This window comes from Panthera leo, chromosome C2 (assembly GCF_018350215.1).
Source record: "Panthera leo isolate Ple1 chromosome C2, P.leo_Ple1_pat1.1, whole genome shotgun sequence".
NCBI classification, from domain to species: Eukaryota; Metazoa; Chordata; class Mammalia; order Carnivora; family Felidae; genus Panthera; species Panthera leo.
In genome coordinates, this window is record NC_056687.1 from 143,958,031 (window position 1) to 143,979,496 (window position 21,466).

General features: G+C 36.5%; 2 protein-coding genes across 4 annotated transcripts in view; one reads left to right on the forward strand and one right to left on the reverse strand.

Annotated features, from left to right (window-relative positions):
• Positions 1-3,210, forward strand: part of CMC1 (C-X9-C motif containing 1) — an 85,547-nt gene extending 82,337 nt beyond the window's left edge. Inside the window, exon 6 of the mRNA XM_042954384.1 lies at positions 2,958-3,210. Within this exon, the coding sequence (XP_042810318.1) occupies positions 2,958-3,078 (121 nt within the window). The 3' untranslated portion in view covers positions 3,079-3,210. The remainder of the gene's footprint in view (positions 1-2,957) is intronic.
• Positions 3,211-5,387: 2,177 nt separating this feature from the next.
• Positions 5,388-21,466, reverse strand: part of AZI2 (5-azacytidine induced 2) — a 38,109-nt gene continuing 22,030 nt past the window's right edge. For all 3 annotated transcript variants that reach the window (XM_042903630.1, XM_042903631.1, XM_042903629.1), the window contains 3 exons: positions 14,946-15,004; positions 9,554-9,672; positions 5,388-7,407 (listed from right to left, as the gene is read on the reverse strand). In XM_042903630.1, the coding sequence (XP_042759564.1) occupies positions 6,995-7,407; positions 9,554-9,672; positions 14,946-15,004 (591 nt within the window). In that variant the 3' untranslated portion in view covers positions 5,388-6,994. The remainder of the gene's footprint in view (positions 7,408-9,553; positions 9,673-14,945; positions 15,005-21,466) is intronic.

A 21,466-nucleotide genomic window follows, 5' to 3' on the forward strand; every position in this document is an offset into this window, starting at 1 on the left:
TATTGTTAGCTGAGTCTGAGATTTCAGTTTGTTACATACTAAGCAACATATTTATGAAAGGTCTTGTCAAGTTATGTGTCAACATTGTATCTGATTAAAAATATGAGATCCGCGAACAAAAATACAGGATTTTTCACATGACTTACCAAATTCCTTTTCGTGAACAGTTGATCTATAGAATATATTACAGATGGGTTTATATTTGTCTCCTCTAATGAAAATGTACTGAATTAGATGATTTGTCGGCCTGGTGATTTGGGGGATTAATATAATTTAATTCCTAGGAAAGTTGCAATACATCAAATGAAGGATACAAAGGTAAATTTTGATTTTTGAGATTAATCGATTTAAAAATAAGTCTTAAATACGTTCACTGACATTTAGTTGAATATTAAAGGAAAACTTTGCAAGTTCTTTGCATGCAAGTGCTTTCTGCCGTATCTCCCCACACATTTTATTATCTACATTATTCACAGACAGTATTGCAGAATACTTTCGTATTGTTCATTGATAGCTGTGAGGTCCTGGTTTTGGTTATCCCTTATATTTCCTTCTCTAACTGTGCTCCTCTAGCCTGTGAAACATGTAGGTCAGCATGGTTTGATACTTCCTTATTAGGGAATTAGATAAAAGGTAGTGATTATCTGAATCAATTATTTCTTTTTAATGTTTATTTATTTTGAGAGAGAGGAAGAATGTGGGGAGGGGAGGGGCACAGAGAATCCCAAGCAGGCTCTGCACCATCAGTTCAGAGCTCGATGTGGGGTTCGAACTCACAAACTGCGAGGTCATGACCCGATGGGACGCTTAATGGACTGAGCCACCCGGGTGCCCCTGTTTTCATTGATAGCAAATGTACACAGACATTTAAAATTTATAAACTTAAAAAAAAAATTCTGTAGGTAGGAGACTTGGGAAGTTAAACTCATGTCTGCATTTATAGACGAGAAAACACACCCTTATTTATGGGCCAGGACCTGCACTAAGCACTTCATCATAGAGGGGTAAGAGTTCCTTCTGTGACTTACTTTTCTTCCAGTTTTGTTCCTCGTGCTCCTAAGAGATGCGTGATGGATCGATGAACTGGTTAAACTTCTTTGTGACTGGATTTGTTGAATGCTTTTTTTATATATTAAAGAATTGTTACACCTCAGTTTGTCATAATAACTTGTTCTTAATTTGCCGTATCATCCCTCTCTCCCAGATGGGCATCCCTAGAGCAGAGGGGCAGGAGCGCGGGCTGCGGAGAGGGCAGTGGGGCTGACCTTCTGGACCAGCCAGAGCTTAGCTAGTGGTCAGCCTTGGGCAGGTTCCTCATAGAAGACAGGAAATTATGCCTGGTGCGGTGATTGTGAGGAACTGTATGTAAATTCACTACAACAGTGCCTGGCACATAGTGGGGAGTCAATCAGTGGTAGCTCCTTTTTTTATTGTATTTGTTAGCTTTTGTTATCTGCATATTATTTAAATATCCTTCCTTTTACCCCCTGGAAATAGGAAAAAATAAGAGGTTCTAGTCTGTTCTGGGGAAGGGGCTGGGAGGGGTTGGAGGAGGCTGCATCTCTTCAGAAGAGAGAAAAGCAGTGAAGGAAACAAAAGAGGGTTATGACATTTGCTAAATGGAGTAAAGGATTTTACTTGACCTCAATTTTCAACACACTGTAAGTGTTTCTTCATCTTTGAATAAGAAAGTGCTCTGCTTTATTTACTGTTGACATTCCACGAAATGAAGGTAACCAACCACCGCCCTCTCTCCTCTCGTTGTAGCGACATCTTGAAACATAAGTGGTTGCTTTTACTTCTACCTGCGTCTTCATTCATTCTTCAGGAAACTGCTGTCTGACTTCTGCCCCCTTCCACTGAGACTGCTTCTCCTAAAGGTTCTAGTGGATTCATGGCAGCCAGATCCAGTGAATAGCATTTCAGTCCTTTTTCTTTCACTTGACCTCCCTCTCCAGAAGCCCCTTAAAATTCTCTTCTACCTGGCTTCTCTTTTGCTCTTTACTCTCCCCCCAACATCTCTTACTTCTTCTCATCTTCTTGAACTGAATCCTTTAGAAAGTGGGCTCCCGGTTCTCTTCTCATGCTTAGGTCTGCAAAAGCTCAGTTTGGACCCATGAATTTGGTTACTTCCTTAGGTCATGACATTTCTTTGCTACTTTCTTCAGGTCCAAAACTGAACTCACCTCTTTTTCCTTCTACATCGTGTGTCTAGAGTTTAGAATTTTCCTTGTCTCCTAACTCTAAATGGTTATTTCCCGTTGATTTTATTTCCTAAATCTCCCCCAGATCCATTTCGTCCTTTTCATCACAACTGCTCCTCCTTTAGCTTCGGGCCCTCCCTCATCATCCATGGCTAGATTAGTTGAATAGTTTACTTACCTTACAGGCATCCTGCCTCTAAGCTTGCTGCCCCCTTTTGGCCTGTCACATGCCGTCAGAGTGATCTAACACACAAAACTCATCTTCAAGTTCTTCTGTTAATAGTGGCCCATTGCCTTCAGGATAGACTTCAACTTCTTGATATGGCGTAAAATGACCTTCGTGATGCGGCCTTTGCCCAGTCTGGCTTCATCCCAGGCCCCTCCTCTTACGTGCATAATCTGCTGCAAGGACACTAATTTGCTTGCAGTTCTTCGTGCATCAGGTTTTCCTCATCTTTGCGCTCTGGCACAGCACTTTGTATGCTTGTTGCACAGCCTTTACTCGTGTGCTCCAGAACACCATGGCCTTCTGAGGATGGGTACTGTGCTTCTCATTGCTCTGTCCCAGGACGGTGCCTTTCAAAAATGAACTAGTTTGATAACCTAATGTTTACACTGTATTTATGACCATTTCTTAAAATCTATTATGAAAGATTATACCTGATGAAATGTCTGAATATTATTTAAAGTAAGCTTACAGTAAATGCTTGCGAAACTTCATTTTAAAAGGAGATATTCATTTCCTTCTTTTAGTTATAATGATCCAGCCTTTTATGAAGAATGCAAAATGGAATACCTGAAGGAAAGGGAAGAATTCAGAAAAACTGGAATTCCTACCAAGAAAAGGCTACAGAAGCTTCCCACAAGCATGTAGGCAAATATTCAACGATACTCAAGAGCTCTGATATTCATGGAAATCATTATCACCTGAAATAATGGACTCAAGGAAGTGTTTGCTTTATCCTAAATGATGGAAATATTATCTGAAATAAAGATTTTTTTTTAATTTCAAAGTTAAATTTATCAAATGGGATGGGAGGAGTAAATAATGAACTGGGATATGGTCTGCCTGGTCATTATGGATTTTTTTGTAAGTTTTTCCACTATTACAGTTATCTAACAGTGATAATCTAACAGTGATTTTTAGGGTTCTGTATAGACTTGATATTATTACTCCCTTCCAGTGGCTAATCACAGAGACCAGAAGTAACCAAAGGAAAGCAGGAGCTGTCAAAGGTGTTAATAACTAGGCGGTATAGCAGAATAGTTACGAACCAGAATCCTTCCTGGCTATGTCACTTACTAGTTATTCAACCAGGGAAGTAATTCTCATTGTGAGGGTTACTGAAGGTAAGTAGAGTATGTAGGACAGTGCCAGGGTTACTGTTAGTAGTAGTAGTAAAGGATTATTTGGAAACATAGATGAAGACGTACTTATACATGAATTAATTTTACTTAATATCTGATGGAAAATTTCCTAAAATTGAATTATTACGATCCTTGACCTGTTTGGCTACTGAAAATAGTTTAATGATTTCAGGAGCTAGTCTAAAACAACTGAGTGCAGTAATTTGGTCTCAGGTTGAACTTTTATATTAAAAGTTGCTCTTTTTTCTTCCATGAACTCCGTTCACTGTAGCCACTGCAACCAGTTTCCAAGTAAGTAAAATTTATATATACTTACATAGTTCTCATTAAAATCACAAATAGAAAGTACTACCTACTAGGACAAGATTTAACTTTGGCCCCAGTCCCATGAAATAGAGCTGAGATTTTTTTAAAGGACTTAGTTTTAAGCAGATAGGACCCTGAAGAACCAATGTTCAAATTCTATACTTTACTCAAGACAATCGCTCAAAGAACGATTTTACTCTTATTTGAAACCCAAAGAAACCCCATTTTCCCAGGCCACAGATCAAAAGGAAGATTACTAGAACAGACCAAAGCAAAGCAAATATAGAAACCTAGAGATCACATATCATAGGGGTAAACAAGCCTATATTCTTCTGTTGGTCTTTTGGTATTGTACATTTGCTAGAGCACAGGACCTTAATTCTTGGTTTTAAATGATGCAAATGAAGAAAAAGCAAATAGTTACTTTAGGAAGCTAGTGAAATATATAACCTGTGGCTAATTTATAATTTGGATGAGAATCAGAGAAACCACCTTCAATTTTATGTGGGAAATTCATTTATGTAGATGTCACTTTCCCTATAGGCGCTGGACAGTAGGTTCTATAAACATGTTCCTCCCTGTCGGGAACTGAACCATTGATTACAGCTGTCAGAATATCCAGGCCTAGCCAGCACACTGGTCTACTTCGCCCACGAGTGCAGCTGCCTCAGTTGTTCTGCTTGCTCATTTGTATCGCTGGCTGGTATTATTAAGAATGCACAGATTTTCTTCCCCTAAATATCCACCTTGACCCAAGTCCTTTCTGGATTAGATCATTACTGTTTTCCTACAATTCAGTCTTAGTTCTTGAAGTTTGAACTCTTCCCTACTTACTTGGTTTTCTCATTTTCCCCATAGGTATGTCCCTGCTCTTTGTAGGAATTAGGTTCCATTTTGGCAGAACCTCAGTTTCCTATTAGAGAAGATACAAATTTTGTTTTTGCTCATAGGAGATGAAGAGGAGGGAGTAAGTGTCTTTTTGTTGCTACGTGTCTTCTCTTCATTCTATGTAAATGTAAACGGAGTTATCATAAAAATATGAAGATCAAGGAAATTTTCGAGGGAAGCCCTTTGGAGCAAGTTTCAAGTGGTATGAAAGAAGTCGACATAAAATTTTCCATCCTAAGTAGATAATAAACTACAGATGGGCCCTTCTCATTTCTCTTTGAATCTCACATAGAACGGAGATGATCATAAAGTGTATGTTTTAAAATTTATGGCTGGGTAAATTTTTTGGTTCAAGTCTTACCCATCATTTAGCACTTCAAACTGTAAAGAACATCAACCTCGGATTTCTGGCATACCTGTTTGACAGCTACCCTGTTCAGATGGAAGAACATTTTTTCCACTCAAAAGAAGTTGGTTTAACAAGATAAATGCCTGTAACGTGAATCAAATTAACAACTGATAATTAGTACCTGACCTTGGAATATATAGGCAAGGACAATAGTTCACGTTCACTTCAATTTCAAACAAAAATAATTTATTTTAATTAAACAATTTCTTGGCATTATTCAAAACATTAATCAAGCCATTATCTCATACGACTTCTTTACAAAGGAAAGTTTCCAACCTTGGTTTTACAAAAGGCAAACCAGTAAGCTACATTACAGATGAGATATAATATACAGCCTATGCAGCCACATGAGAAATAGTTTCTGCTGCTTTGTTATTACACAGGTAGTTGCTTCCTTTAGCTAAAGCCTGGAGTCTTGTATTTGTTTTATGCATATTGGGTTTTGTTCTATTACTTGGCAGGAGATTGTACTCCCTGGAGTCAGCTGTGTTCATTGGTCAGCATAAATTCCAGCATCTGACACCAATTCCATTAATCACAGACAAGCCTGAATAAGTGAGTAAGATAATAGAAAGACAAAAATATCTGTGACCAGTGAACACTATTTATGTATGTATGCTATTCAGTTAATATAGAAGAGATCTGAGATATTCTTTTGAGTTCAAGATATTTGAAACTGTCTATCAAAAAGGATAAAGGTCTCCTACATGAAACAGTTTATCTGAGGCAAAAGATGTATAAGCCAACTAATACATTATATTACAGTGTTAATACCACCACCCTGAAAGAATTTAGACGGATTTCCATGTGAAGCCATCCTTGTTATATCTTTGTTTATAAATGATAGGCCACTTAGAATCAAAAAGTTTGGGGACATTCCGTGATCAGACTATATCAATACAGCACAGAATTTGGTTTACGGAACTAAAATTCTTAATGTGGTTAATCAAAAGTCACTCTTACATTTCAAAACAAAGTCTAACAATTTATAAGTCGCTGTACATAACAAGCAGGTATAGACCCTTTGAAGAAAATGACTTTATCCAGTTACATATTTAGCTTTTTATTATGGACCACTGAAGGCACAGATTAGACTGCAACCTGTGTGATGCTCTTTCTACTTCTAATTGGATAATGAGGGATTAAAATAGTTCACACACCACATAGGTTTTCAACTATTTCATCACTTTTTTCAGTTAGGATCTGAAGGATGTATGGGACAAAGTTGGTTTCAATGAGCAGGTTATTTCAAGTCTTGAAACCATTTTTTAATCACAATGTTACTGAGTCTTAAACTTTGAAACACAATAGCATATGCAGATGGAATAACCTGTATTATTCAACTATAATTTTCATCTTTAAGGTCACTACAAATAGAACCTATTCACTTTGCCATTTGTCTTTTATGCAAATTAAAGCAACTTACAATTGTTCTCACATATTCATGGCCTCTTATTTTTATGAACAGATATTTAGGCATTTCACATGCTATATAAAACCATGTCCTAAAAAATTTTAATTCCATCCTTTACATGAGAGGCAGTTATTTACAATTACTATCAAAGGTAGAATCGTTTCTTTGAAACACCTTAAGTTTATTTATTAGTAGCTTACATCTGATTCTTAGAACATGGAGCTGGAGGGTGCTCTTTCATACTGGAAAATTGATATATGATGTGGAGAACAGTATGTGCAAATGTATATACTGAAGAACTCTGCAAAAGTTTATTCAAAATCTGCTTTCAGTTAAGTAATTTCTTGAGAGCCACCGAGGGAGATAACAGTAACCTCATGACCAAATCATGAAATCTCTTCAGAATTAATTCTTATAAAGGCAGTTTTGATTATGTTGATCCAAGTAATGCAGTGGTGGCAGGTTGGATAAAGGCAAAGTTTTATTTTTAGTTTCCCCAAATGCGGTCTCACTTGATTTAGGAGGGCTTGGGAATACCCAAGAATTATCTTCCAGAGAATTTCTGCCGTAAGAGTTGTGTTCCTGAAAGTTAGTACCATCATGAAGAATGGATCGCTCATTATCTGTCCATGATTGGAGAATTGCTTTCTCTGATAAAACCTTCATATCTCCTGATAAAGGGGAAGATGTGGTGTGGCAAAGAGTTTTGCCATTTGGTGACAGGGGGGAATGTCTTTTGTATGTTGCAGTAAAATTCGCCAAGTGCAGTTTTGTGCTGTCTTTCCCAAGGTCTTCCATGCATCCTATTGGGGCACAGGCTAAAAAGAAAGCACAGGCTAAAGGTCAGTTGTCAAGGCATTTGTGATCCTAATTTGGCTGAATCTAGAACTGGAAATAATATTTCCAAGTTAACATGATCACTGGGGCACTATGATTTGAGACAGATGACAAATGATCGAGTTCTAATCCTGGATCACTTATTTACTGACATTGTGACTTTAGGTTCAGCCACTTTTTGTGCTTCCAAGTGTCACTTCTCTCGTCTGCAAAATGGACATGGTATTCCTGTCCTGCCTATATCATAGGACCATTAATAAAGGTGAAGAATTGTATTGTGACTAGAGAAAGCCTGCCTACTGTTAAATATAATATTCCTTTGCTTATTCAAATCTTTTTTCCATAGGTGCTTCAAAATAAATTTTTTCTGCAATGATTATATTTCGAATTGGTGAGGCCCAATAAGTTTTAATATACATTCAAAGGCTCTTAAGGATAAAACAGTTTGAATAGAATTTATAAGATAATTCTGTTTCTTATAAACACACATTTCTGCTGTGGTCACAGTAATAAGTCAATAGAAAAAATGAGTTTAGTACACACGTAATGGCTTAGAAAATAAACTGAAGCGATTATTTAGCTAGTCTTAGCCAACATAATGGTAGTCTAAGGTTTTCCTCCCCTTCCAATTCAACCTACTAGGGCAAAATGCTAAGAATTATAACTCGGGCTTGAATCTATCATTGTAGAAGAAACTGAACCATATTATAAAATGAGCTCATTGCCTTTTTTCTTGGGAAGAGGGGAAGGAGTGGAGAAGACCTAGAAGTAACAGTGCTCAACTTCTGGACAAGGGTGATATGGAGGTCAGGAAAAAAGATGATCTAGTCTGTCTCTACTCATCAAAGCACAGAGTTCTGCAGTGAAGAGCTGTGGCCTTGAGCCTGCCAGAGAACTTTCAGTTCGATACACCTACAAGATTTATCCTTCACCAGCTCAGAAGGCACGCAAGAATGAGCCATTTCCAAATGTGGAAAGAGCATTTTTCCTTTCTTATTCTTTGGAGGCTATATTTGTTATATAAACAGCCTCACTGAAAACTCCCTGTAAAATTATTCTGCGTTCCTTTTAAGAGAAATTTTACCCCTACCAATCAACACACAGTTGCCTCATAGGTAACCCTGGACATTGGAAAACTCCAGGGTAAAATGAACCATAAATTAAGTTGGAGCGTGGCAGAGCACGATATTAATTTGCCTGATTCATAAATAACTCTCTAGAAACTAAAAGGGATTTTGACTTTGGTTTTCCTTTTTCCCTACTAGTTAACTCTCCTGAGGAGATTTATAAAATACATTTCTCTTGTGTCCTCTTTAGGGCCAGTCCAAGGTGCATATAACTTTAGGTGCTGGTGATTATTTTTTTTTACGAAAGGTCACATCTCAATTCCTTCAAAATAAATTTTTGGGCAAATTTACATTATACAGCTTTTCAGAAATAAAACTAGTATGTAATAAAAGGCACACATGCACTGATTTTTCTCGGAGATATGCAAAGAGCTTTTGTGAAGTAGCCACTAACTACTAGGGGTTAGGCCCCAAACTCAAAAGTTTAGTCAGCCAAGCAGTTAATATGAAAAGCAAATCAATGAAAATTTTTTGTTTCATTGAAAGAGATAGTGGGATCACAAACAGTTTCCATTCTAAACGGTCTATCCTTTATGGGAAGAAAAATTAAGTTTACCAAATGAAAGCAAATTATGCATCAAAGTTATTTTTTTCAAAACTAATTTAAAGGGCTAGGTCTTTGATATATTCTGTGGCACTGGAATGAAAAATAGCTTTTGATGTCTTTTTTTTTTAAATATAAGGAGGAGTTGTGGTAAAAGGTCAACTAGAGCAAACTTAACACCTCAGCCTCATACACATAAGCAACACTTGGCTGAGAAAAAAAGCCACAAGGGGAAAAGAATACAGTACGGAAGAAAAAACACATCAGCAACACCTTTATGTGTGAAGTTGACCAGTATGAGAATGAAGCCAAAGCAGAGAATAGGTAGGCTGTGAACATACTATATATACTTTGGCTTATCAAAATCATCTAATGAGATTTCAATAAGAAACGATAGCCAGTTGCTCTTCAAGCTGTTTGGCTGGAATCAGTGGTTTCCAGCAAACATTAACTTGCCTTTCTTGACTGTAGTTGGGGTTTTCAGTTTTCTTAGTAGTTCAGCTTGTACTTGAGTCACCAAATGTAAATTAGACATCTCTCTCTTCAGTTCCCAGTATGCATTTTGCATATTGTCGCTGAAATGCAAGTTTAAAAAAAAAAGTTAATGGTTATTTTCCTTACGGACAGAAAGGAGTGACTTTAAAATAGAAATGAGCATTCCTGCTCTAGTTTTGAGATGATATAAATTAAACAAAACTTCCTCATTAAATAATTGAAATACAATTAGGGCATTAGAACAAGTGAAAAGATCTTATTCAATAATAATACTGACCTAGTTTCTAGCCATTAACTGAACTGTATTAAACAGAAGGGTATTTACTAAAAAAGAAGTATTATCACCGAGTTTCTTATAGTTCTCAGAATTGAGGTTTTTATTATAGCCCATAATGTGCAGTGGTGTTACTATCATACTTTTAGAGTAAGGAGTATTTTCTTCATTTGCAAATCTGATACAGAAAAATAGTTACATTTACTCATGTATAGAGTTTTAATTTGTATTTATCTCTTGATTATTCGGTTTTGACCTTGTGAATTGAAATGTGTATCCCTAAACCCACATTAAAATAAAATTTAGGTTTCATGCATTCCATTCTTTTATGTTTGACTGGGCTGTCTCATATTGTTGGTTCTAAACCAATGTGACATGACAGCACAAGACAGGAAGAGCCAGATGATTTCCTGGTAAGGGAAAAGAAGCTAGAGAGAGAGAGGATTATATGAACCAGAATTTAAAGACTTCACAAATGCCTCTCATTTTCATAATTAAAAGTATTTTATGTCAATTATCTGAGCAGTTACAAATTAGCTATTTTAAACCTAATCTGTAAAAGTTTCATTCTTCCATTACACATTATGTGGATATTCATGATTTTCTTTCTTAGGTTTTTAATTGCCAACTAAACTGAAATCTTCAATACATATTCTTACTTTGCTATACAAGAATATGTAAAATATTAAGTATAAGAACTGACCTCATAGTATTCAAATGACCATTATTGCCTTTTAAAGATATTGTTGTAAGTTTAATAACAAGTACCAAATTAGAAAATGTTACTTTATGCTTCAATTTTTATCTAGCTGTAAACAAAAACCTTTAAACCAAGGGATAATATCTTGGTATCTACATCTAATTTCCTATTCTAATTACGAAGGAACAGATCTACTAAAAAACAATATTATGGAATGTAAGGTTACATACCTTTTTTGTCAAGATATTTCTTTCTATTCCACTCCAACCAACCACAATTCTTTCAACAGAAGCAGAATACACTTTATACTGCTTTTGGAAAAAATCTGCATGTTTTAATCTATTGTAAACGTGATTTGTCAAACAGCAGTCTATTAAAAATCACAGGCTTTTTGCAGGTTTTTGGTAAGTGTGAAATAATTACTTCACAAAAATTAGTTAACCACTTTACTTCACCAGTAAACATCTGAGATGTATGCTACAGTGAGTGTTTCACATAGGAACCTGTCTTAAGTGTGAAGGGTTGTTGGTTCCTTGTTGCAATTCTGGGCATTCAGTATGCTTTCCAAAGAGTTACTCACATTACATAGCAGTGAGTGTAAGTGCTACATGTGCTAATTCATGCAGACAGTCATGATATGAATATACAGTTTAAAAATAGTGTTTAATTATTGTCATGAGATGGTAAATCAGTACCTGACTTGGAGAAAAGCAAAGCAAATACCCAAGACTGTGTTTGGATCCTAGAATAACGTTCACATTTAATCATTCAAACTAGCTAAGCATGTAAAATAAAAGATAATTATAACAAGTGTTAAAGCAGTGTCTAATATACATTTTCCAATTCAATGAAGACTGCTTATAAACTAGGTTAAACTAAAAACTAGGTTGCCAACTTTAACATACATCTAAGTCTTTTTGCCCTTAAAGTCATATGAATTAAAAACAGATTTAAAAAAAAAAAAAAAAAAAAAGTCTAAATTACTAAGTGTAAGCTCTCCCTCTTGTGGATAACAAAGCAATGACAGTCACTTTACAGTAAATATTAAAGTGCTATAGTCTTCAAAGTGTGTTAAAAATTTATTTTTAATTCTATTTGTACAGAATATTTAAATCATTACTTAAGTGAGACTGGAAGAGGCAAGTTGTCATCCACAAGTCTTTAGCAGAGTTCCAACTAACCATCATGTGTCTAGATTATTTTTGAGATTATATAGTCAGACTTAGCCCCTCACACCCCCAACCAGGAGTGTGAAGTTAGTTAAGTTTTGCTTTAAATGACATAGACACATAGAGACACACACACACACACACACATTTTTTTCACCTATAAAGAAATTATAAAACTATTTGAACACTGAGGTACAACACTAAAGCATCCCAAATGAGAACCCTAAAAAAATAAAATAGGTGAAACAAAATAATGATGGTTGAGCATTTCTCCCATGTTATCACACCAACTTGGCAAACTGGGTAACCACATTTTCCATGTGAGGAAGCAGGTTCAGGAGAACTTACTCCATACTCTTAACATGTTGCTGATCAAAGTCATCTTTCAATGATCTAGTCTAATGACTGCCTGCTGCCATTTTGAGTAACATTTTTTAATATCATAATCACCATCCTCTTCATTAGACATTTACCACGCACCTCCAATATACTCACTACCAACACAATCTTCTTAGCCCCAGTATAAAATCTCAACCCTCTAAATTTTAAATGTTAAGTAAACCTGCTTAGCCACATTGCAAGGAGATACATGCCCTGCTTACAAACTGTGTAAAAGCCCAGTTTTCTTAGTTGACAATATACATTCAACTCTTCAATACAAAAGGAATATTCCTCGTATAAGAAAAATCTACTTTTTTACTTCACCCATACATATTTTTCTTTAGCTTCTGAAAATTTACTTTTATATCACCCAGAAGAACTAAAATCAAAGTATGAGAATCTTACCCAAGAGCTAAAGACTTAGAAATTTACATTTTGACAACTGTGATTCCCCAAAATCAACTGTCTTTCAGACATTTTTGATTGTGAAGCACAGCAAGGAATCCATTTACTCTGCAACCCAAACAACCAAGTTATAACAACCCATACTTATTGCCCTTATTATGTGTAACACACACTGGTATGTTCTGTTCTGTTTTATTCATTGTTTGTATAAATACTTAACTCACAAAATTTCACAATTACTAAGGGAACACGGCACAATTTGAAAAACAATCTATATTTTCTATATTTTCAATTTCTTAAGAACTTCACAATTCAAGTTTACCCCATACCTAGATCTGTTTAAGAACTGAGTGCCACAACCTAAAGCTAACACCAGATGAACACTGGTAAGAAACTGGCCAAATTTCTGATAGGACTGTAATTGTTAAAAGATGCTGTATACAGTAAAGGCCTCCAGTAATTACGTTAGGGAAATAGTACAGTACCTCATTTGCCTAGCAGTATGATGGAGGAAATATGAAAAAAGAGTGTTCCCACAAAGGGGGCTTTACAAATAACTGAAAATCATCCCTAAAATTATGTAAAATTGTACTTAAAGGTTTTATGGAAACATTCGTATGTACTTTTTTGCTAATGTAATAAACTTACATCTGAATTGTTCTACTTAAAAGTGATGAGGTAACTTACAAATATTAATAAAACATAGGACTGACTATAAACTAGAAATAGGTTTATATCATGTACATGGTAAGGCAAAGGAAAAACAAGATAAAATGCAGCTAGGAATGAGGCTAACATATAATTGAATGATACAGAGTTTACCAAGGGTAAACAAACCAGAAGAGGGAAACCTGATCAGTTTGGCAATCCATATTGCTTACATAAAATAAATGCAAACCAACTTGTAAAAAGCTGTACATACAATTTCAGCACTAGGGAGCCATTAGAACATGCTTTAATCATACAGTTCTTTTAGCGTACAAGTAACTTTTAGAGCTAAGAACTTTTAGAGCTAAGAACTTTTAGAGCTAAGGTAATTCTTTATAAAAACTGTTTCGCTCAGTTGACACTCTGAATTAATACTGAAGTTTAGAGAATTCAAAAGTGTACTTTGAAGCCAGTTATATACATATAACCTGGTAGCCTCAAAAGGTTGACTCACCTCTTTGGACCTTCATCCTCCTCTAAATCCTGGTATATTCTTTACTATGTTGTTAGGTATATGAGGTCTTCAAAGACATTTCTGGGGACCAGTTTTCAAGTTATTTTCAGTAGATGTGATCCAAATTTATGTAAAATCTCCCATGAATGGAAGAAGTCTCCTTCTATATCATGTACTTCTAATACACTATACACAGCCCCTTTGACCTACTCCGATTCTAACATATTTTTTGTTCCCTGATTCTTTCCAAAAATGGTTTGAAGAGGCTTATAAAAAATGATAAATATAACAAAGGGAAACCTAGGTTGGCAGGAGAAAAGGTAACTTTGATAAGATAAAAAAAAAAAAAAAAAAAAAGACAACTTTGAGAAAATTTACATGGATACTGAACTAGACACACTGTTTAAAAAGGAAAAACTTCTTGCTATAAAGCTGGATGAAACTTCAAGGCATAACTGAATAACTGTTCAAATGGCAGAGTTTATTAATTCCAATTGTTACGGTAATTGTTATAACCCATAAGGCCTAAAATACTCTGGCCCTATAAAGAAAAAGTTTGCCTACCCCTGAATCTAGAAGATTGGCTGCAATCCTCAAATTCTGCCCTACTTGATCATTTCTCTCAATTAGGTTTTGATAGGAATAGGTATGAGCCATTTCACATTATTCACTTTCGCTCAGTAAACTTTGGAAGCCAAATGATCAAGCAATGAAGTCAACTCACTATTTTTCATTGGATGAAAGTATCCTTCTAGAGAAGAGATGCTAAAATCAGATAATTTAAAACACAGTACTTGTTACTCAAGTAAAAATGTCATATATTTAAGAAAAAAGGGTTAAAGTAACATATGAACTCTGATAGCTACTTTTGTTTTTACCCCAAATGGATAGTTCTTTTAAAATTCATGTTATGCGAAAGACTAAGGTGGTCCAAATTTGCACTTAAGGCGGAGTTACCGTATATGGAAATGTATAATTCTTCAGGTACAAACCAGGATTTATTACAGAATACTTTCTACACAGCTCCCTAAAAATCTAAAAGTGTTCAAAATTTTGTTTAAAGCATCACAATATGCACTTTTCTACTACTTAAGTTCAAACCTACTGCTGATGAACAGTTAAATGTTTTTTATAAATCCACTGTGATCAGAGATTACATGCAGTACCCAAATAGTATCCATTCTTTTTTAAAGTTAAATCACAACAGAAATCTAGGTAACCTATACAATGTGTTATTTTTGAATTTTGAAGAATGTTCATACCTTGAAATGCTCAGTCTTTGGAGATCACTGCTATTCAGATTGTCTTCCTGAGATGGATCCTGTCATGTTTAAAAATAAAGTTTTAAAGTTATAATTGTTAAGAAGTATAGATCTGTTTCCCAAACTAGTTCTTTATGATGTGGGAGTTTCACATATACAGGGGCCCATGGCTACAAAACATTGGGAAACACTGTTCAAGTTAAACAAATTCCTATGGTATAGAACTTCTCAAAACCTTTGGTATACAATAGCACATAATGAATAGCTAAATGGGTTCTTATTAGGTACTTTAGTCCTCTATACCAACTCCATTTTACATATCCAGTGTTTTCTAAACTTCTTTGGCTCTAGTGTCTTCACCTGGCCCCAAAGGATCAACTTTTCTAAATATAAATGACTGGAATATTGGGGGATATAGAAAAGTCTAAAAGGGCCATAGTGGAACTCACCCTGGAACCTTGACCTCATTAATACCAAACAGTAATCAACTGAGTAAAAAACAAAAACAAAAACAAAAACCCCTCACCATTATGTCAACATAGGGATGCTATTTCACACTTTTGATTTCAACTTGGAACCTCTGATAAATTTGCATTAAGCATTCCACTATTCCTATTCCTGGTTGATATCTTTACCTTAGTTGTGACCATTTTCTTTTTTAGTTTTAAATCTCCCCTCCCCCTGCCAAATAAATTCTTATGAAGGTCAAGGACCAAGTCTTAAATTAGAAAAGAAAAAAAAAATCCTTTTAATTCATCTTAAAGTCTTAAGTTTCTTAGTCCTTCAGATACCATTTCAGCAGTAAGCGAAAAGTGATTTCTAAAGTTTCTTCTACTTTTAAATGTTTCTATGATTTATGATGAATTAAACTAAATTTATCCCCTAGCACCATCTAGTGGAAAAGAGTAACTAATAAGAATTGATCTATCTCATACACACACACACACCCTTAAGAGTGTTGCTTTTCTGGATTACCTTAAGTTTTTTTGAAATACATCCACTTATTAAATATACTATATACTAAGCACTATGCAAAACATGTTACATATTATCTAACCTTCATGAAAAAACAGTGGTATTTAAAAGTCTACTTTACAGAAAACAAGTTCAGAAGAATTAAATGATGTTCCTAATTTTACATAATAATTAGCAACACCGTAATTATGAGCCACGTTTTTATAATGCCGTGGTACTGTTTTCTACTCAGTAAGGAAATATCCATTATGTAAAAAGCTATCAATTTCCTTTCAAGGCAAATCCATTTACTGACAATTATAATTGAGAGCTACAAGGTACAGATCCTTTCTTGCAAGCATATCTTTTTAAAAGAAGCCTCTAAAAAAGATGGTAGAGTAGGAGGGGCGTAAGCTCACCTTGTTCCACAGATACAAGCAGATAACATCCACATCAGTGTAAATAACCCACAAAATGACCTGAGGGATGACAGAACAGACTCTCCACAGCAAAAGGTAAAGAAGAGACCATACTGAACAGGTAGGAAGAGCAGAGAGGCCATCTGGAGCTAAATGGACCCATGGGTCTATCTGAAGGAGGGAGGAACATTGCAGGCATGGAGAAAGGAGAAAAAGACTCACTCTCACACTAGGCACCCCAGGCATGGGGAACACACACAGGGAAGACAAATCCCCAAAGAATCCCTGTGACATTTGGCTTTGAAAACCAGAGAGGCCTAATTTCCCAAGTTCTTACAATCAGTGGGGCTTAACACCTGGGACTTGACAAATCAATGAGCTCAGCTCTGGGAGGCAGGGGAGGGCAGAGGAAACAGAATCCCCGCCCTTGAAGGGACAGCATAATGAACCCCGAGAAGACACAGTATTGAAGCAGCACTGTGAAAAATGCTTCAGGTATATAGGAGAGAGATTAGCTGACTCATGTTAGAGCATGTGCTAGAGTAGCAGGGATCGCTGGGAGACTTCTCAAAGAAGAAAGGAGCTGGTGGGTGCTTCTTCTCTCCCAGGCCCCCCACCCTATTTACACGGACACGTGCAGGACCAGTGCAGCACCCTCTCCACCTGGCTGGCTAACAGCATGCCCCACGCTTCTGCAGTTCTGCCCTCTCCAACCCAACCAGCTTCCATAGTTTTGGGCAGCAGCAGGTACCCTCCCACAACCGACCAGCACAGACCTTGCTGGCACTAAATATACTGCCCCCCACACTCTCTTGGGGACTCACCCCCACCAGCCATAAAGCAGTTTTCAAAAGCAGCTCCAGCTCCCCTCCCACCGTAGACCTCTCCCACTCAAACTGTGCTAACACCATATGCCGTGCCCCAACATTCTCCTATGGATCTGCTCCTTTCAATATGCCCTTGGCCAGAACCCATCCAAAGTGGTAAAACCCTGGCACTGTGCAGGCAGCCCTGGGAGGGGCCAGCACCACTCCAAAAGTGACTCCTGCCCTGGGGAGACGGGAAAATAACCACACAGACACCAGACTGGCTCCAGCTGGAGCAGTGAGTGGGGGGTAGACATCTGGTCTAACTACAGGGCCTACCCACCAACAAAAGCTTCTTAAGACACAATACAGGGAAAGTACCCTGAAGTTCAGTGCTACTGCATCTCTGGGAAATGCCTGGTCTGCCTTGACCAAAGCCCAAGGTGGCCCTAGACTGGCCCACTAACAGAGGGACCAGACCCTTCCCACAAGAGGCAAAGAAGGCAACTGCAGATGACTGAAGGCAAAAGTGGCTTGGCCCAAACAGTAAGGAGCACACACAGGAGATGCGCCTGAAATGTGAGGTTCTGGTGAACATGGGACATTGTACTTCTTGGCACCACAGGACCTCTTCTTTATAACGCCACTATTTCAAGAGCTGGAGACATAGCTGACTTCCCTAAGACATAGAAACAAACAAAATTAAGAGACAGAGGATTATGCCCCAAAAGAAAGAAAAGGCCTAGATCATAGCAAGAGACCTAAACAAAACAGAGATTAATATGCGTGGTAGAGTATTTACAATAATGGTCATAAAGATACTCACTAGACTTGAGAAGAGTGGAAGACCTCAGTGAGACCCTTACAAAAGAGATAGAAACCATAAAAATATAAACCATAAGAGATGAAGAACTCAGTAACTGAAATTAGAAATGTACTAGACGAAACAGTGCACCAGAAAAATAAGAAAGGATGAGCGAACTGAAGGCCAGAGTAATGGAAAGCAATCAAGCTGAAGAGAAGAAAGATAAAATTATAATAATAAATGAAAACAGATTTAGGGAATTCAGTGATGCCATCAAGTGTAATAACATTTGAATCACAGGGATGCTACAAGAAGAGAATGAAAAGGGGACAGAAAGTTTATTTGAAGAAATAAATTTGGGAAGCTGAAAACTTCCTGCATCTGAGGGAAGAAACCAAAATCCAGATACAGGAGGCACATAAAGCCCCCAATAAAATCTAGCCAAGAGGTGCAAAGCAAGACACATAATGACAATGGCAAAAGGCAGTGATAGAGAATTTTAAATGCAGCAAAAGAAAACACATACATGGGAAACCCCATGTGGCTCCCAGCTGATTTTTCACCAGAAAGTGTGCAGGCCAGAAGGGAGTAGCATGATACATTAAAAGTGCTGAAAAAAAACCCTGCAGCCAAGAATACGCTACAGAGCAAAGATATCATTCAGAATAGAAGAGATAAATGGTTTCCCAAACAAAGGTTAAAGGAATTCATCACCACTAAACCAACCCTACAAGAAATGTTAAAGGGGGCACTTTGAGTGGAAAGGAAAGACCATTAGTAGGAATAATAAAAGGAGCACAAAAACAGTAAAATTTATATCTATAAAACTCAGCCAAGGGATTCACAAAATAGAATGATGTAAAGTATGACACCATCTACCTAAAACATGAGGTGGAGAGAAATAAATACTGGATTGAAACCTAAGTGACCACTAACTTAATATAGACTGCTATCTGCATAAAATGTTATGTTACATGCAAACCTGATAGTACCACAAATCTCAAAACCCACTAATAGATATGCAAAATGTAAAGAGAAAGGAATCCAAGTATATCACTACAGAAAGTCAGCAAACCAGGAGAGTGCAAGAGAAGAAAGTAACAGAGTAGAACTATAAAAACAACCATAAACAAGTAATAAAATGGCAATAAGTACATACCTATCAATAATTACTTTGAATATAAATGGACTAAATGGTACAATCAAAAGACATTAGGTGATGGAATGGATAAAAAAGGAAAAGATCCATCTATATGCTGCCTACAAGAGACTCATTACAGAACTAAAGACAAATGCAGATTGAAAGTAAAGGGATGGAAAAGCATTTGTCATGCAAATGGTGGCAGGGAAAAAAAAAGCCAGGTTGGCAGTACTTTTATGGGATAAAGTAGACTTTTAAAGAAAGACATGGGGTGCCTGGGTGGCTCAGTCGGTTAAGCATCTGACTCCCAGTTTCAGCTCAGGTCACTATCTCACTGTTTCATGGGTTCGAGCCCGTGTTGGGCTCTGCACTCATGGTGCAGAGCCTGCTTGGGATTTTCTCTCTTTCTCTCTCTCTCCTCCCCTCTCCTGTTCACACTGTCTGGATCTCTCTCAAAATAAATAGACATAAAAAAATTTTTTAAAGAAGAACAGGAAAAGAACACTATATAATCATAAATGGAACAATTACAATAAGAATTATAAATATTTATGCACTCAACATGGAAGCACCCAAATACATATAGCAAATAACAACAAACATAAAGGAAGTAATCAATAATAATACAATAGTAGGGAACTTTAACATTCCACTTCTATCAATGGATAGAACATCCAAACAGCAAATCAGCAAGGAAACAGTGGCTTTGAATGACACAATGGATCAGATGGATCTAGCCGATATATTCAGAACATTCCACCCTAAAACAGCAAAATACACAATTCCTGTCAAGTGCACACGGAACATTCTCCAGAATAGATCTCATATCAGGCAACAAAATAAGTGCAACAAATTCATAAAGACTGAAGACACAGCATGCATCTTTTCCAACCACAGTACTATGAAACTACAAATCAACCACAAGAGAAAATCTGCAAAAAACAAAATACATGGAGGTTAAATAACATGCTACTAAGCAATCAGTGGTTCAACTAACAAAGCAGCCGCCAAAAATACATGAAGACAAATGGAAATGAAAATCCAACAGCCCAAAATCTTTTGGATTCAGCAAAAGCTATTGTATTAATAAGGAAATTTATAGCAAGACAGGTCTACCTGATAATGCAAGAAAAATCTCAAACAACCTAACCTGTTACCTGAAAGAGTTGAAAAGGAGAACAAAACCCCAAACCAGTGGATGGAAGGAAATTATTAATAAAGATTAGAGCAGAAACAAATTCATTAGAAACTAAAAACACAACAGAGCAGATCAAGAAAACCAGGAGCTGGTACTTCGAAAAGACCAACAAAATTGATAAACCTTCAGCAATATTCACCAAAAAAACCAAAAAACAAAAAAGACTCAAAATCAGACATAAAACAGGAGAAATAACTGACACCACAGAAATACACAGGATTGTAAGAGATTATGAAAAATAATATGCCAACAAACTAGAAAACCTAGAAAAAATGGGAGAAATTACTAGAAACATACAACCTCCCAAAACTGAAATCAGGAGAAAAAGAAAATTTGAACAGACCAATTACCAGCCATGAAATTGAATAATTAATCAAAAAGTTCCCAACAAACACAAGTCCAGGACCGGATGGCTTCAGAGGCGAATTCTATTATACATTTAAAGAAGAATTAATACCTATTTCTCTCAAATTAATCCAAAAAATAAAAGTAAGAAAGCTTCCAAATTCATTCTATGAGGCCAACATTACCCTGATACCAAAACCAGATAGACACTACACAAAAAAGGGAAGTACAGGCCAATACTGTTGATGAACACAACTGCAAAAATCCTTAACAGAACACTAGCAAAAGGAATCCTACTATACGTTAAAAAAATCATTCACCATGACCAACTAGATTTTATTCCTAGGATGCCAGTGTGGTTCAATATTCTCCAATCAACATGATACATCACATGAACATGAGAAGGAATAATCCAATTAAAAACGGGCAAAAGGTATTAACAGACATTTCTCAAAAGACATCCGGATGACCAACAGACATGAAAAGATACTCAACATCACTCATCATCTGGAAATGCAAATCAAAACCATAATGAGGTATCACCTCACACCTGTCAGAATGGCTAATAAAAAACAAACAAGTGTCGACGAGGATGTGGAGAAAAAGGAACCCTCATGTGTGCTGGTGGGATGCAAACTGGTGTAGCCACTTTGAAAACACTATGGAGGTTCCTCAAAAAATTAAAAATAGAATTGACATATGATTCTGTAATTCCACTGTTAGGTATTTACCCAAAGAATATGAAAACACTAATTGGAAGGGATATATGCAACCCTATGTCTATTGCAGCATTATTTACAATAACCAAGATATGGAAGCTGCCCCAGTGTACATCAATATATGGATAGAGGAT